Source organism: Rhinolophus sinicus, linkage group LG11 (assembly GCF_036562045.2).
Source record: "Rhinolophus sinicus isolate RSC01 linkage group LG11, ASM3656204v1, whole genome shotgun sequence".
In the NCBI taxonomy this organism is placed as follows: domain Eukaryota; kingdom Metazoa; phylum Chordata; class Mammalia; order Chiroptera; family Rhinolophidae; genus Rhinolophus; species Rhinolophus sinicus.
The window spans coordinates 28295499-28312814 of NC_133760.1; the positions used below are offsets into that span (position 1 = coordinate 28295499).

Below are 17316 nucleotides of genomic sequence, written 5' to 3' on the forward strand. Positions count from 1 at the left end.
TCAGTCTCAAACACAAGGGAAATTAAAACTGCACTGACAAACTATTTTGAACCTCTCAGACTAAAGTCTGACAACTCCCTGTGTTGGTACGTGCAATAAGGAAAAAGACACTTGCACACTGCAGTTTTTTATCGTTGCAAAGGACTGGGAACAGCACAAATGTCTATTAGTACCAGACTGGTTAAATAAATTATGAATCAACTGTATGATGGAATAGTACACCACTGTTAAAAAAGAAAGGAAAAAAAGAGAAAGCTCTTTTTACGTACTCACAGAGAAAGACCTCTAAATTGTTAAAAAAAAAAAAAAAAAATCAAGATGAAGAATAGCAATATGCTTCTCTACGTGTTTCTAAAAATGGGGTTAAGAATATATCTTTGAACTGCTTCCATATGCACAAAAATGCCTGGCACGACATAAAAAACTAACACTGATGGTGGTTGGTAGGAACTGGTTGGGTGGCACTGAATACTTTGGGATTTATCTTTAAATCATGTGAATGTGTTACCTATTAAAAAAAAATCACTTAGTTTAAAATGTGAAAATCTCTTTCAGGCCCAATCAGAGGTGCTGAGCAGGTGGGGGACAGCCCGCACCCCTGGCACAGCTGTCTGGCTGCTCACCTCTATGGGGATGTACAGCATGAAGCCCGGCTCTCCCGTGTGAGTCATGCTCATCACCCGGATCCCGTTGGCATAGCCCACACTCATCTCCTGTGGAAACAAAGGGAGACAGTCAGCACCGAAACTCCTCAAGGGAAGTGGGCACTCAGTGTTTGTTAAAGGAATGGATGCCCGAGGCAAACCCCTCATTAGCTCTGCACCCTGTGACCCTAAAGGAAAGACACGTGAATGAAACAATTTCATCCTCAAAATGGTCTGTTTCCAGGTTTTGAGGTGCTTAGGGACGCAGCACAGCCTTTACAATATCTCCTCTCGTGAATATCCATCTCAGGCGTGCTAGCCAAGCTACTGGTGGGAAGTAGAGGCAGTCTTTGACAAGCGTGAAATATTTCTTTTGCAAAGTCCTGCTGAAGATTTGTTTTAGTCAAGGGCATTGGGAGCAATGAAGACCAGACAACTGTCTTCTCTGGGGGACTCGGCAGGGAAGTCCTGGGCACCTGCCCACAAAAGATGCCTGAGACTCACAGAACGCAGTTCACCTGCTACCCTGGGCTCAGAGACCAGGCTTCTAAAGTTCAAAACACGTTCAGAGCAACTCAGTTAACTAATGGGCTCTGATTCAATCACTGTGCTTATAAAGGGCTAGGTCCCAAGTGGCACTAAAGCACAGTTCCACAGGAAGCCCAACACCACGTGGTCCTCTCTAGACACATATATGGATCACTCCTTCGGGAAGCATAGAAAGTGCTGTGAAGGAACCTGCTAATGGCCCAGTGAGTTTTCTCTCGCCCTCACTCTGCCGTGGAGAAAAAGGAAAACTACAATCAGTTAGTTGGTAGATCCCAACTTTGGTTTGAATATCAGTAACGGTCCCCAAGCTGCTTGTCACAGGTTGACAAAATGTCTGTTAGGATCTCTAATCGACCTCTTACTAGAGAGTATTCAGTTACCATCTCTTTTGTTCAGTTACAATGTGTTTTACTCAGCTATCGTTGCCAACATAAGAAAGAAAATAATGTAAGTTGTTTAATCTAAACCATTTCTTAACCTGAAGATGCCACATACACAGTGGTTACTCCGTGTAGGGAAAAACAGGAAATGCTGCATGGAAAGGGGGGCTCTGACTGGCATTTTGGGGGCATCAGTGTCATAATCCTATAACTTATGATTTTAATCTGCTATAGAAAATAAATATATAGAACTGATATTCAAAGAAGTTAAATCCACTTCAAAGATATCCTAATGCTTATTAAATAAAGAGACCTTGAAGGGTGAAAAATAATGAATTTATTTTGTCATTTGTCTGCTTAATAAAAATCGGAACATGCTGTGTGTGTGTTAATGCCATCATAAGAACATGTAATTGCCATCTCTATAAAAGAAACATTCCTGCCCACCTAAAAACTAGAACTTTACTCTCACCCACCTTGCAAAAGAGACTTGGGAAGTGGTCTGAAGTCATAGGGGCATAGGACAACTCGGACAGCACATCCACAGCTCGAGGACCAATCAGATTGAGGGCTAAATGGAAAAGAACAAGAGATGTCTGGCCACTCCAGGTGAACAGCTGAACCAGTAGGAAAGGTCTGTTGTGGACTTGCTCACCTATGGCCAGGCCTGGGCGGCAAGACCATTAAAGCATCCCTTTGCTTAGGGATGGACAGAGCACCCCAATTCTGGAAAACACTCCTCTCCCGACAGGCCTGCTCAGTGCAGCTACTGACTACTGTTATCAGAGAGCCTGGAGACTGTGTTTCCTCTCCCTGGGCACACAGGAAGGCAACATTCCATAGCCTCCTTCGTAGTTACACAGGATCAAGAGACCAAGTCCTGGCTTATGGGACAGAGCCCACTTCCAGGGCCAGTCACAATCCCCCAGCACAATTCCTAGTCCCCTCTTCCCGGTGTAGCTACATGATGGGAAAAGCCCAAATCAGGACCAGGAGGAAAGCCCTGAGGGAGAGCTACCCAGCCACCCTGGATTCTGTCATGTTTGTGACAGCAGTGTGTGCTAATGACACATCAACTACCCTCATATGGGCTGGACAACAACTTTGATTCAATAAGATTCTGTAGTTTGCCAATCTAGTAGCGAAAAGTTCATTGTACTTGCTGCTATGATGAATTGAGAACGAGGGCCTGGTGGGGCGAGGGGCAGGAATCAGTTAAGTGCTGGAGAGGGGTTAGACCTGGAATGGAGGCAAAAGAAGAGCGCTGCTCCCCTGACAGAACTGCTGAGATAATCAGGAAATTTAAGTATCCTTAAAAATTACTCATTTCAAAAAAGGGGGGCGGGAGAATCTTGAAGAAAATAAATACTTGGGTAATAAATATAAAAATATTTTTTTTAAATGATTTACTCATTCATTCAACAAGTATCTGCGCTCCTACCTGCTGGCCGTAGGGGACATAGCAGTGAACAAAACAAACTGAAGCACTAACTCGTTCCATGCTTCACTGAAAACACGACATATTCGAGATCAATCTTCTATGACCAGAGAGCCTCTCCCACGCTTCTAATTCTGACACTCATTTTTGAATGTCAAATATAACAAAGGCAAATGGGGAAGACATCTGCACTGGCTGGCCTTTCTGGTTCAGCTGACCCCAGAGGTCACCTTACCAGTGTATTTCCAGGTGACATCCTCCAGAACCAGGTTAGAGTCTTTCGGCATGTGTTTCTTAAGCCAGGCCCAACAGTGGACCTGCTGGTCAGTTGGAGAAATCATGAAGAAACTGGAAGAAAGACGCAAAAGTAATCAAAACCAGGCAGTAGAAAAAGGATCCGGAAGCAATTAAGTTCTCAGCTAGTTTCAAAGCAATAAGTAGAATACTGGCAAACGAGCTCTTAGCATTCAGGGAGGGCCAGTAGCACATAATTCTAGGATATGCCACATAAGGACAAACAGAAGATTCTGGCTTCCTGGTACTGCCAAGAAATTACACAGACCTACAAACATAAGAGAAGGTGTCTTCTCCCAGTAGGGTAACTAATTTTTCCACATCGAATTTTACACCGTCTGGTGAGTTTTAGTCTTTTTTTCTGGTGATTTCTTCTTGTACTGGGCTGCTAATAAGCTGGCCATACGTGAACGAAATGGTTTTGTCCTTGGTATAATTATGGTTTCCTGGAAAAGTGAGCTGGGTGCTGTGCTGCCACAGTACTCTTAGGAAGCAGTGTGCTGGCGGGAGCAGAGCGGACGGCGCTGCCCTCACCTGCGCTTGTTCAGGCGCGCTATGCTGCAGTCGTTTTCATACCCTCCAGCCTCGTTGAGCATGCCAGTGTGCACGATGTGGCCCACGGGCACGTCCAGGTCATTGGAGAAGAGGTACTGTAGAATCTCTAACGCCTGATCTCCGGTGGACTGTAGGGTTAAGGAACACAAGAGCATTTGGCTAGGTACCACGGCCTGATGAGCAGTACGACTTGCTGAGAAAATTCAGTCAGCTAGCACTCGTGCAACAATTTTTGCAGATTTATGCCACTGCAAGAAGCGCCAGAGAAAGCTAGCTATTGATTCTAATGATAAATGGACCTCTGCAAGCAGATTAAAAACCAGAAACAGAGCTAAAAATTCAGAAAAATGTTGTAATAAAGATGACATTAAAATATACCAGGTTTCTTAAATAATCAGTTTTGAAGAGACATGAAAAAAGGAGACATTCAACAAATACACAAAGTTTCTTAGTCTGTTTTACTGGTTCCCAAATACTTACAGTTATTTCAAACTTCGTGAAAGAAGACATGTCAATGACACACACAGCTTCCTTACAGCACTTGACTTCCGACTCCACAATATCAAACCAGTCTGGCTTGTAGAACGTCTTGCTCTGCTCCAATGCCAGGAGGTCTGTGGAACAGAAAACACGAGAGAGGAAAGGAGGGGATTTCTACAGAGCAGTCTCCCTGTATAGTTCAATGCAGTATAAGAGACTTTTATTATTTATTCTTCCAGGAACACATTCTAGCTACATACATTGAAAAATAAGTTTTATTCTCGGCAAAAAAGAAAAATCAGAATGTGCCTTTTTACCCTTGTCTGGTGGCACAAAGTACTTTGGCCTCTCAAATCCATGTTTCTCCATCCATCTGGCTCCCTGTGCATCCAGCCGGTCATAGAGAGGAGATGTGCGTAACTGCCTCCCTGTCTGGAAGTCCCACCGGGGAACCTTCAGATCATACAGCAGAGCTAGAACAGATAATAACAGTCTATGAAAGCCCAAGCCACAGAGCTGAGTACCCAATATCCACTAGACTCTGGAGCTGCTCCTATTCAAAAGAACATCCTTTCCAGGCTCAGGTAGCCTAATTTGCCAAACAGTACCCAGTATAACAGGCATGCTCCAAAAGAAAGAATAATACTGCAAGAGCTGTTTTCATCCCTCCATAGTTATACAGCTATGAGTCACATAATAGCTGTAGGTCTCTGTTCACAATTATTCCAAATTAGTAGGGAGAAATAGGAGAAAGTGCAGAGTTCTAAACTTTGCTAAGCTCCATAGCAGAGATGAAGTTATATTTAAGATGATCACAAGAAGTTACAAAGTGAAAAAGAAGTTAGTTACAAAGTGAAAAAATGGCACTTGATTCTTTAAAGTGCCTGTGTTGATGGGATCTCGGACCTGTATAGACATTTCCTCTCTAATATTTAGCCCATTTCTGAAGTGAAAGGGCACACAGCATACCTTGATTTAATTGGCTCTGCAATCTGACAGGTTGCATAGTACTATCCCAGTGACATTATTTACATAACAAAGCTAGAGTCAGAATTCAATTCTCCTAATGTCCAATCTGCAACAGCAATGAGTAAAAGCCAGAAAGAGTGTGATCATCTCTAGTCCCTTCCAGAGAGAAGACCTGACACCATTCAAGACAAGAGGACATTGTAGTGAGGGAGGCTGGAAAACTAAAGAAAAGGAAGCCACACTGGTTTCCTTATACTGTGACAAGTTGTCAATCTCTGGTATTTTAAGTTCTACTTCCCCTTTCCCATTTTCTGTCATGTCTGCAATTTCTATTTTATGAAAATCAGAGAAGGCCACCAAACATGTCATATCATCAAGGAGAAATTCAAGCTCAATTATGATTTATATAGGTTCTAGAGTAACTATGGATGGGGAAATCTAGACTTAATGGTAGTTCAACATTTTAACCAAAATATATGCTAAAAATAAAGAAGCTTAGCAGTTACACATACTGCTGCCAGGTCCTATATCTCCCACAGATATGAGTTCTCTGTCACAAGCCAAAAGTGAGCACACAGGTGTCAAAGGTCATCCAAACGCTCATCATGAATGGAACCTCCAATGACTAAACCAGCAGTTCATTCTTAAGAGTGGTGGTCACAGCCAATGTAGAAACTTTACTCCTGAGCATAAATATGCCCAAAATATTTAGATATATTTTGGCAAAATTTGAGAGTACTTCCTCAGTATAGGAAAAATGCAATTACAATCTCATTTGGTTCAATTCCTGATACAAAAGCTGTCCCAAAAGGTTAACTAGAAAATAAATCAGAGACAAGGTAGGGTAACAAATTCCATTAAAATGAAGAGGCCAATCCTTCAAAGTTGGAGGGAAGCAAGAACAAGAACAAAGAGTAGGAATGTATGTTTTGTATTTACATGAGAAGTGGTTTCCTAGCTTGCCAATGTATAATGGGTTAATGACAAAAATCACTCGGAGAAGCCTGAAGCTTTAAGAAAAACTTGGCAAATTCTCTGCCTTGGAAAGCAAATCATGATCTCAAAGACCAAGTGGGAAACGAGAACATTCATTTTGACATAGGGTTTTCCAGGCACAGTGGAAAGCAGGCAATGCTCGGAACGTAAACTGCTAGATGGAGTCTGACAGGAATTACCACCTGTAAGTCCTGTTCTCCTTTCCTGTCCTGTGAAGTAAACAAAGTACGATATACGAAGGAAAACATTCCATAAATATCACATGGGGCAATGCTCCCAACACAGGCCTGAAACAGTCAAACATCAGAAGCCCAAGTGGAAGCAGTTACTAAAGAACTGAGGAAAAACCTGCCCATCAGAATGCTAGTAAGACACCGCAATGAGGTACAACTGGGATAAAGCTGCACTGACGCATGACTTCCATGACGCGATGGCGCAGAAAGGTGCGGCTGCTCTGGAGGGCTCCGAAACGCTTCAAGTCCAACTCCCAGACATTTTCTGAGGGATAGCCATGCACCATCCATTCAGCGAGGTACCTGTTTAGATAAAGGAAGATGTTGGGCCTCAGATGTGATACTCTCAGCGTTATACCACAAATCAAGAACCAAATCAAGGGAGTGGTGGAGCAATTCTGACCAATTTCCTTAACTTTTCTGGAAGAAACAAACATGCACCCATCTACTGCTCTCACAAGACCACTAAGAGGATTTTAGCTCTAATAACAAGAATTCCTAGAAACTGTTTAAGACGTGGGCACATATCTGAAGAAATAAAACTAAAATATATATACAAATGTACTCTAATTTATTCATCCAATGGGTCTTGTTTTTGTTTTTCCTGTAGAACAGTCACCTCAGGAGGTTACACAGTTATCCGATCACATCTCTGCTCCAAATGTTTCTGGTAACTCCACTTACATAACTGTTTTCAGAGCCATTCTACAAGTCACTCAAGAAAAATGCCCTCCTTAATTTAAAAAAAATTTTTTTTAACTTTTATTTATTTAGGTGTGTTTTTCTAGGACCCAGCTCCAAATCAAGTAGTTGTCTTCAATCTAGTTGTGGAGGGTGCAGCTCACAGTGGCCCATGTGGGGATCGAACCGGCAACCTTGTTATTAAGAGCACCACGCTCTGACCAAGTAAAGTTTTCTAATTGTGGAAATACACATAACATAAATTGACCATCTTAAGCCTTTTTAAGTGCAAAGTTCAGTGTCATTAAGTAATTCACATTGCTGTGTGACCACCACCACTATCCATCTCCAGAACTCTTTTTTTCAACTTCCCAAAATGCAACTCTTTATCCATTAAGCAGTCACTCTCCATTTCCTATCCCCAGCCCTGGACAAACACCCTTCTACTGTCTGTCTGCAAAAACTGGACTACTCTTAAGTATTGCATATAAATGGAATCACACAGTATTTGTCCTTTCACGACTGACTTATTTTTTATTACCACCTATTTTTCAATAAAAACTGGCAATACTCAGCATGATCACCTATCTCACTCACAACACTTGGAAGTTTCCAAATTCAAGTACACAAAAAGGACCCATTTTTGTTACAACTGAAAGAGTACACAGAACATCCATTCATCCTACAGGATCAGTGCCTAACTCTAAAAGACAAGTTCCAAACCATTTTGCACAATGACTTTTCAGGAGTATAGGGAGAGCCGCCCTCAGTGATTACTTTGAAGGGGACACTCTCAAATTACATGTACTCGTAACTTCTTATTAGCCGATTAAGTGTACTACATACCATATTAATAAGTAACTCTAGAAAGGAAGAAGCCCAGCAAGCTGAGTCTGAGTGAGAAAGACTTACTTTCCAGCTCCTCCACCAAACGAAAGGCCAGCAGAGTTCATTCCTGCCAGGACGAAGTAGCCCTGTACCAGAGGAGACTCGCCCATGATGCACCTCATGTCTGGTGTGAAGGTCTCGGGGCAATTCACCAACTTCATGATCTCCAGAGTCTCCAATTCTGGCATCCTGCGCAGGAGGGAACTCAACAGGGGCTCTGAGCAATGGAAACGAACCCAAATGGAGTTCTCAGCTTCAGGGAATTAAAACACTTTCAACTCCTCATACTTTTCGATTCCCTCTCTTTTCATAAAATCTCTTGGAAGAGGTTTCCTAAGAAGAGCCAGCTGGGCTATTTATGAGAAAGCGGAAACCCTGGTGGAATTATGGGCATGCCTATGGAGCGCTTGGCACGAAGATGAGAAAGAAGACACTCTTTAGCAAGGAAAGGAGCTATGGAAGAGCAAACACAAGTGGCTACAGATCTGAATCGGGAAGGGCTCAGCACTCGGGCAAAAGCCCTTACATGGCACCCCAGAGCGATGCAGGGGGAGGGCAGGTCTCTTAGGCTGGAATAGCTGCAGAAGACAGGCGCTCAGCCTGCAGTAAAGGAAATCCTTCACCTGGGAGGAATCCGGGCGCAGTGGTAACAAGACGCCAGACTGAAGCTGGCTGCCGGGCACATGGGCTTTCGTTATGCTATTTTCTCCACTTTGGAAAGTGTGAAATTTTCCATAACAAAACGTTTATTTTTTAAAAGTCCATTAAGGGCGGGAATGAAACTCGTCATTACAGACCTTTCCATATCTTTTGAATTTAGAAGCGTGTGACTATATTAACTATTCAATAAATAAAATTATTTTAAATTTGAGTGAAAGACCATACTAACAAAACAAGACTGCTTTCTAAAAATTTCTTCAGTCCTGTATGAAATCAAGGAAGAGGTTTCCTCCCGGCCTAATTTGCAGCAGTGATTTTAGGTGAACAAGTATTAAGCCAAAAGTCCGTATTAAGCCAAAAGTCCGTTAACCAAGACCTAATCCCCGGAATTAGCCACCCAGTAACATGTCCTGAGACCAGGCAAACTCGGTAGCCGGCCCTCTGGAACCTCCACATGCGGCTGTTACAAAGAGCCAATAAGCTGCTATTCTTGAAAATGCTTTGGAAAAGGCAACAACAGCTTAGACAAATAAGAGCATCACTATTATTATCTAGTTCACTCACCAAAGTGATCCCAGTCTTCCTGCAGGTTCTGAATCTCCAGCTGGTTCTTGCCCTCAGTGAAAATTGGTTTTGGGGTCTTCTCAAAGCCTCCAGACAAGATGCCACCCTGCCAGTTCCGAATATAAATTCTTCCATCAGCATCCACAATAGCTGAGAAGAGAAATGACAAGGGAGTAGGGAGTAGGGAGTAGAAGAGAAAAACGGGGTTTCGAGGTATGCCAGCTTTCTAAGTGGACAGAAAAAAGCAAAGGGAAACACCCACTGCTGGCTTTAGTAACGAAACAGCATCCCGGGAGCACAGCTTTCCAGGTCACGGGGCAGGCTCCTCCTCGCAGCCTTACAGGGCAGACTGTTTCTCTGATCGTCCCTAACCCATCAGTTACCTAGAAGCTTTGACTAGGCCTCACAACCAAACTACGGTAACTGCCACTGAGCCACGCAGAGCCTAAGAAAAGGCGGGATTGCCGAGCCCATTGCAGGGATTACGACCTCCTGCAAAGTGCTACCAAACCGTCTCCTACCGCACTTGGGGTCACTGAATACCCTGAGTTTAAAGCTTACTTATGACGTTTCCATAATGTATAGCGTTCCAGTCAAAGACTCCAGGTTATATTCTAAATATTCTCAATTTAGACCTCTGCTTGGGACTAAAATAGCTTGCAAAGCAACACAAACACAAATAATTGCTTCAGTGAAACACCCGTTGTGGCCATCCTTTCACAAGAAAGGACGAACTGGGTTAGAACAGTTAGAATTGGGTCCACCTCCCTGTAACATGCCCTAGAAAAGACTCCCGGGAACAGTCCGTCCTTAGCAGAAAGCCTTCCTTGTCAGAGGACAGAACAGTGGCAAGGACACAAGATTACAAACAAAGCGCAGGCCCTCACTTGGTGTGTTGCTCTGCAGAGGGGTCTCAAGGCGAGTCAGAAGGTAGAAGTGTTCGCAGGCATGTAACGGGATACTGATCGGCTCCTCGTTGGACAGACCCAGCTCGTATGCCCACTGCGGATGGACAGATGGATTTGGGGGTGGAAGAGGAACAGAGAGACAAATGAGCAAGTGCAGCCGCTTGAAAAAGTTTGATTTCAAGTGGGTTGTGTTGCTCTTGCTACAGTGCTGGGTATGGGAAGCCAAGTTTCAGCCTGTTTTAGTTTAATTATTTGGACGGGCAGCAGCACTGTACTCTTTGAACCATTAAACTTCATTTCAGGTCAAAGGAAGACAGATTCACTAGCCAGTCAAAGGAGCTCATGCGGAGCCAATGAGGCCTCTTAACAAAATGCCTGGTTCAACTACCAACCCCAAATACCCCTCAATCATAAATGAACTTCCCACGACACGAAGTATTCTTAGGACACCTTAAGACTGTAGAGTGGATGGAAGGGACCAATTTGCCTTAAGAGTAGAAACAGCTCAGTGTTCTGGAAAATGAATCCACGTACTGAGACAATGAAATACCCTACTACTTTGCTAGGCTGTAGGATGCAATGAAACACCACCGAGAGATCCAATGCCAGGGATCTGTGTCAATGCCCGCCTGACAGGAGAGCACCACGTCCCCAGGGTGGACGAAGGAGAGGGTCACCGCGGCTCTATCTGAGGAGGAGTCCAGTGTCTGACTGGGAATACAGGAACTCGGGGTCTACCAGTCCACACGAGGAACAGTGTGGTCCTTGACGTCTGTTTGCCTGTCACTATATAATCTTTAAGTCTCTATACCAAAAACCCCCGAGTTAAAAGTTAGACGAGAAACCCAGTGACCCACTGTTGTTGCTACCCTACCTGACCAGCACAGTTGACAAAATACTGGCATTCGATCTGTCCTTTATCTGTCTCCACGCCGGTGACTTGCCCTTTTTTGACCATCACATGAATAACGCTGGTCCGGTCATAGATCTGAACACCTGTTCCAAGGTAATGAAGGAGTTGCTGCATCCGTCCCCTGAGGGGCCAGAACCAAGGCATCTGCGCCCGATCCTCAACTCGTAAGAAACACTGAAAAGGCCTGGTCGCTGCTTTAAGAAAACAAACAACTCCTAGGAACCACATGCTGAGACTGTGAATGGGACTTTCCCAAGATGGGAAACGCCAAAGTAATTTAAACACCGACTTCAGTGCACAAATTCCAGGAATCATGAAAGGGGTAAGGGGGAGAGAGGTTCAAACAAGGCACCTTCAATCCTAATCTACCCACAACACGACAGTTCGTCCAAAGTGCACAGCACCGTGGACACTGACGTGTCCTCCCCTCTCTCATTCCAACACCAGGACGTGATCCAAGCTGTGGATTAAATCTCCAAGGTGCTTGCTAATCTTGGAGCTTCTCAAGTCCAGTGCGGGAGAGGACTCCCTTCAGTCTGAAGTGCACTCATCAGTACTAAAAGCAGCTCCTTAGAACGTTAATAAAACTAACGTGGTCTTGAGGGAAAATATTTATTAACAGATACTGAATTAAAACAAAAATGGTAAGAGCCCGTGTTCAAAACCAGAAGCTGAGCTGGTGTCCCTGCCTGTTATCAGACTCTGTCTCAGACAACCTCTTCCTTCTTCCCCACACCTGCTTACCGTTCTGGGAGGCAGCACTGGCCAGGGCAAGAGCCACGTCGGCAGAGGACACCACCGCATCCTCCGGGACGTGCATGGCCCCCACCAGGTCGTGCACATTGAGGAGAGGGTGAAGTTCGGCCACTCTCTTGAGGGAGATGATCTCAGAAGGGATGCCTATAACACTGCCACAGAACACAAGGGGACAATGACATTCACTGGCCCTCCGGCAGAGGTCAGTGTAACCGCAAAGCCAGGACAGGCTTCTAGCCTCATACGTACTTCAGCCTTGAGTTGACGCGCTTCAGGGAGATCAGCCGGTCCTGATTCTGGGCCAGAAAGATTGAGCCCGTCCTTATGTAACCTGTAAGAAAGACCAGCCCTGACTCAGACACACCAGACCAAACGTAGGGTGGCAAGCACACTAGACTATATGCTGCAGGACCTGTGGTGAGTCCTGGGACTGCCACCATCCTAACATGCGCAGCTCAGTTTGATGAGGAGCAAATGAGATTTTAATGCACATAAAATCCTTCTTAAAAATAAAAGACACCATTGCCAAAAAAATCTCTTGGAGGGAAACGTAACCCAGAATCCATCTCTATCCTTCACTCTTTTTAGACTTTGTCCCTCTATTTTTGGTGGGACTGTAACCTTTCTAGTTTTGGTGAGGACCACTCACTACACCAGCCTCCAGGGGGCAGGACCCTCCCTCTCCTTCCCCAGTACAGCCAGTGGGCATATGACCTAAGCTCAGCCAATCAGACCCCCCCGGAACACTTGGTGTTGAGCAAGTAGGTGAATGGCTGGACGTCACTCATCTTAGGAGCAGCAGCATCCAGGCCAGACGGTTCCTGTTCCAGCTGAGAGACTGCCTGCTGTGAGGTTCCCAGGTCCTGGCCTCCACGCTGCCTACAGCTGTCAATCTCTTGCCAACTCTATAAGGCCCCCAGTGGCCTTCCAGCAAACTCCTTTTTACCCAAGGTAACCAGAGTCTCATTTTCTGTTGTATGCAATCAACATACCTGACACAGCAATGATTACACTTGGGTCAATGACAATCCTCCTAAAATGCAATGACTCCAAGTTCTTACCGTGTTTCCCCGAAATAAGACCTAGCTGGACCATCAGCTCTAATGCGTCTTTTGGAGCAAAAATTAATATAAGACCCAGACTTATATTATAAAAACCCATCTTATATTAAAGTAAGACTGGGTCTTATGTTAATTTTTGCTCCAAAAGACGCATTAGAGCTGATGGTCCAGCTAGGTCTTATGAAGAAAGAGTTGAATCAATCAAGCATCTTTTCCAAAGGAAAGTACAGTGAGAATAATTTATTTTCTCAATTTCTTTTGCAATCATCAGATAAATCTGCTCTTCGCTGACATGACAAGAATGTCCCAGCTGCAGAGACCGGCTTTTAAAAGTGGTAGGAGGGGGCTGGCCTGGTGGCTCAGGCGGTTAGAGCTCCAAGCTCCTAACTCCGAAGGCTGCCGGTTCGATTCCCACATGGGCCAGTGGGCTCTCAACCACAAGGTTGCCAATTCCTCGAGTCCCGCAAGGGATGGTGGGCTCTGCCCCCTGCAACTAAGATTGAACACAGCACCTTGAACTGAGCTGCCTCCCGAATGGCTCAGTTGATTGGAGCGCAGGCTCTCAACCACAAGGTTGCCAGTTCGATTCCTCGACTCTCGCAAGGGATGGTGGGCAGCACCCAACCACAAGGTTGCCGGTTCGACTCCCGCAAGGGATGGTGGGCTGTGCCCCTGCAACTAGAAAACAGCAACTGGACCTAGAGCTGAGCTGCGCCCTCCACAACGAAGACTGAAAGGACAACAACTCAAAGCTGAACAGCACCCTCCACAACTAAGATTGAAAGGACAACAACTTAACTTGGATAAAAGGCCTGGAAGTACACACTGTTCCCCAATAAAGTCTTGTTCCCCTTCCCCAATAAAAAAATCTTTAAAAAAAATAAAAAAGTGGTAGGAGTTTAGACGGGTACAGCTGATCTAGGCCAGTGATTTGTGGACTAATCACACTCTGAAATTCAAACGAAGGCTTTGGCAGTTATTTTCTACTCACTACCAAAGATTAGATACAGGAGAGTACCACTGTTTATGTTCCTCTGAATCCACTACAGAATTTTTTGTAACTGAGTTGTCACTGACTTGAAAAAAAGGCTCAATATTGCTGCACCTGGGTTTCTACATCTGTAAAAAGAATGACCCTTCCTCATTATGACATCAAATAATATGTGGAATACTTTCAAAATTACTGAAACTTTTAGATTACTATTTCAGTCACTTGACAAGAGTTATGTCACATGCAAACTGAAGCACTGCAGACACCAGTCTTCACACACTTGTGGAATGAGGACTCTTGGCGTCTTTCAGTAAGTCTGATTGAATAGTGGTGAACATACACCTCAAGTAAATGAACTGTTTGCAGAGGAGAAGATGAGCGTGTAATATCTCATGAAATCTAGGTATACATATGTCACTTCATCTTTATTTAGTGACTCAGTAGCAGTCCACTGAATGAAGTGGCCGTGGGAGGGAGGGCACACTGCTACACGAGACTTCTCCATCACGGAGGCCCAGACGTCCCTTTCACAGCACCTCTGGTTGGCGACAATGGGACTGGTTGAGGGTGATCCCCTTACTCTCCTTGGCCTGGCCCCACAAGCATCAAGGAGAAGTCAGGCCCAAGAAGTGTTCCAGACGGTGACCTAGAGTGAAAGCTAAGCTAACTTACCTTACAGAAAACGTAAAGAAGCCTGACCTGATTCCTCGGGAATCCAGCCAGCTGAGCGACGGGAGGCTCAGCAAAGTAGAAATGGAAATGTTATAAAACCTTACATTGTGATCAAAATTTCAAATAATTCAAATCTCACCTTCCAATTTAAAATGTTGTCATTTGTCATTTAATTTGTAAATTGGCTGGCTAGGTAAACCATACACTGTCCTTACACTCTGATCACAAAGCAGAGCCACTGTAGTTGGCAAACAGAAGAAGCTACCATCCTTTGTCATGATTAGTCTTGAATTATGTGTGATTTGAATTATGCAAGGTCTTCAAAAGAGCAACCCTCACATATGGAAGTGTCTGGTATTTCATCGCTGGGCTTCGCTACCCCCTATGATAATTAGTGTACTCACCAAATGGTTTCTATCAGCCATGAGAGCACGCTTGACTCTGGGCTTCTGGCTAATCCATCACCTTACAACAAACTGACAGCCATTCTCTCTACCTTGTGATCGTAGGGGACCATAGTGTAGATTAGTCTTCCTCTTCTTGGAACAGTTCCTACTTATTCCAGTGCTAGTTAGCTTACAACTCCCTGTGTCCTTTTCCCCCTAATGACACAGATATGGAGAAATACAGTTATGCTTTAGAGTCAGAAATATCCTTAATAGCAACTGGTGAAGTTCAGTGGGTCAAACTATAATTTCACTATCAAGCCCCTAAACTGAAGTTCTTCCTCCTCCTTCTCTTCACTTAGCAGCCAAGTCCTACACTTACTGTACTCACTGCACTTACTGTGCTCACTGCACTTACTGTGCTCACTGCACTTACTGTACTCACTGCACTTACTGTGCTCACTGCACTTACTGTGCTCACTGCACTTTACTGTGCTCACTGCACTTTACTGTGCTCACTGCACTTACTGTGCTCACTGCACTTACTGTGCTCACTGCACTTACTGTGCTCACTGCACTTTACTGTGCTCACTGCACTTACTGTGCTCACTGCACTTACTGTGCTCACTGCACTTACTGTGCTCACTGCACTTACTGTGCTCACTGCACTTACTGTACTCACTGCACTTACTGTACTCACTGCACTTACTGTACTCACTGCACTTACTGTACTCACTGCACTTACTGTACTCACTGCACTTACTGTACTCCAGTAAGTGAAACAGATAGGAAATGGCTCAGGAAAACTTTCATATTCAAGTGTGAGGGATAAAAATGATAAACGTCTAAGTTTTGCTTTGTCTTGTGCACCTGAAACTAATAAAATAAAATAAATAAATAAATAAAAAGAATTACGGCTTCTGAAAAGGATCTGGGATACTGACTGAATCCCCATTTAAAAATAGAAAAATTGAAGCCAGCTCAAAAGCGAAATGCCTTGCCCACGGTAAGACCTGCCTGACTAGTGGCAGAGCCCGGACTGCAGGTCAAGTCTGAATTACCAAGCACCAGGTAAACTCATGTGGGACCAGGTACAGGACCGAGTAAGAGTGGCCGGTGGCCTGCTTACCTGTGTGGATCCCTGTTTCCTGCTCTAACTGATGGTAGAGCTTGTTTGAATAGTCTGCCATCTTCTGCTCTATGGTCAAGTGCCTGGCGGTGCTTAGGATGCCGGCACAAAACCTCGTAGAGCCAGCCGCCAGCCTGCAGGACGAATCCAAAAGGCTATTAGGTGGACTCACAGAGCTGTGAATGCACCAAATTCAAGGTTCCTCACTACAGCTTTGTTTGTAGTATCAAAAGATGGAAACAATCTATATGTCTATCGACACTCTTATCTCAAATGTTGGCGTTTGCCTGTACAATGGGATACTACGCAGCCATAAAAAAGGAATGAGAAAGTTTTTATACAACAATCTTAATGAGAAAAGAAGGTAAGGAACAGTGTTTTAAGGAATGCTATCACTTATATAAAACAAGAAAAAGATTAATGAACACCTACATAAACATATGCATACTGACCAATACACATTTCCTCATATACGTAGACCATCTGGATGGTACACGAGGAACTTAACTTGCCTCCAGCGAGGGAAACTTGAGGCTGGAGGTCAGGGACAGAGGGACGCTTTCCCTCTACACTGTTCTACAATTTTCCATTCTCAATTCGTGCACATGTACTACCTACTCAGAAATAAATATTAAATCTTTAAAATGCTGTCCAATTTGTGGTGGACAATAGAACGTAAAATGCCTGAAACAGAAAAAGGACACGGGGAAAAGTGAAGAAAACTCAATAAAGTATGACGTTTAGTTAATAATAATGTATCAATATTATTTTGTTAATGAAACAGTAACACTAATGTGTTATTATAAGTGAAACTGGGGCTGAAGTAGATGGGAACTCCTACTATCTTCTCAATTGTTCTGTCAACATAAAACTGTTCCAAAATAAGTTACGTGAAAAAAAGGAATAGAATAGGGCAGAAGGTAGCCAATTTCATTTCGGCTCCAAGAGGAAGCTCTTGCCCTAAGGATTTCTGTTGCTCAATGACTACAAAAAAGAGAACACGATGGTAAGACGTGCTGTGCAGCTGAAATAAATACATCTCTCAGAGACTTGGTTTGTTTGGAATCTGCCAACTCTCTAAAAACCAGAAAACAAGAGTATTAGGCTTCACCATACAAAGCAAAGTACAGAATTTTCACCTGTGATTCTTCTCGTGCTACTTAGCAACA

The 17316-nt window shown here is 44.1% G+C and overlaps 1 protein-coding gene across 5 annotated transcripts in view; it reads right to left on the bottom strand.

Annotated features, from left to right (window-relative positions):
• Positions 1-17316, bottom strand: part of PDPR (pyruvate dehydrogenase phosphatase regulatory subunit) — a 34430-nt gene that overhangs the window by 9762 nt on the left and 7352 nt on the right. For 3 of the 5 annotated variants that reach the window (XR_012490129.1, XM_074314579.1, XM_074314580.1), the window contains exons 3-16: positions 16148-16281; positions 12158-12239; positions 11897-12060; positions 11114-11235; positions 10219-10333; positions 9332-9481; positions 8132-8324; positions 6717-6841; positions 4658-4813; positions 4341-4474; positions 3840-3988; positions 3247-3359; positions 2050-2144; positions 624-713 (exon numbers count right to left, since the gene is read on the bottom strand). Coding sequence is in view for 4 of the 5 variants with exons in the window: in XM_074314579.1 (XP_074170680.1) it covers positions 624-713; positions 2050-2144; positions 3247-3359; positions 3840-3988; positions 4341-4474; positions 4658-4813; positions 6717-6841; positions 8132-8324; positions 9332-9481; positions 10219-10333; positions 11114-11235; positions 11897-12060; positions 12158-12239; positions 16148-16281 (1822 nt within the window). In the remaining variant the exon portion in view is untranslated. The remainder of the gene's footprint in view (positions 1-623; positions 714-2049; positions 2145-3246; positions 3360-3839; positions 3989-4340; positions 4475-4657; positions 4814-6716; positions 6842-8131; positions 8325-9331; positions 9482-10218; positions 10334-11113; positions 11236-11896; positions 12061-12157; positions 12240-16147; positions 16282-17316) is intronic. The other 2 variants (XM_074314582.1, XM_074314581.1) reach the window with 2 other exon arrangements.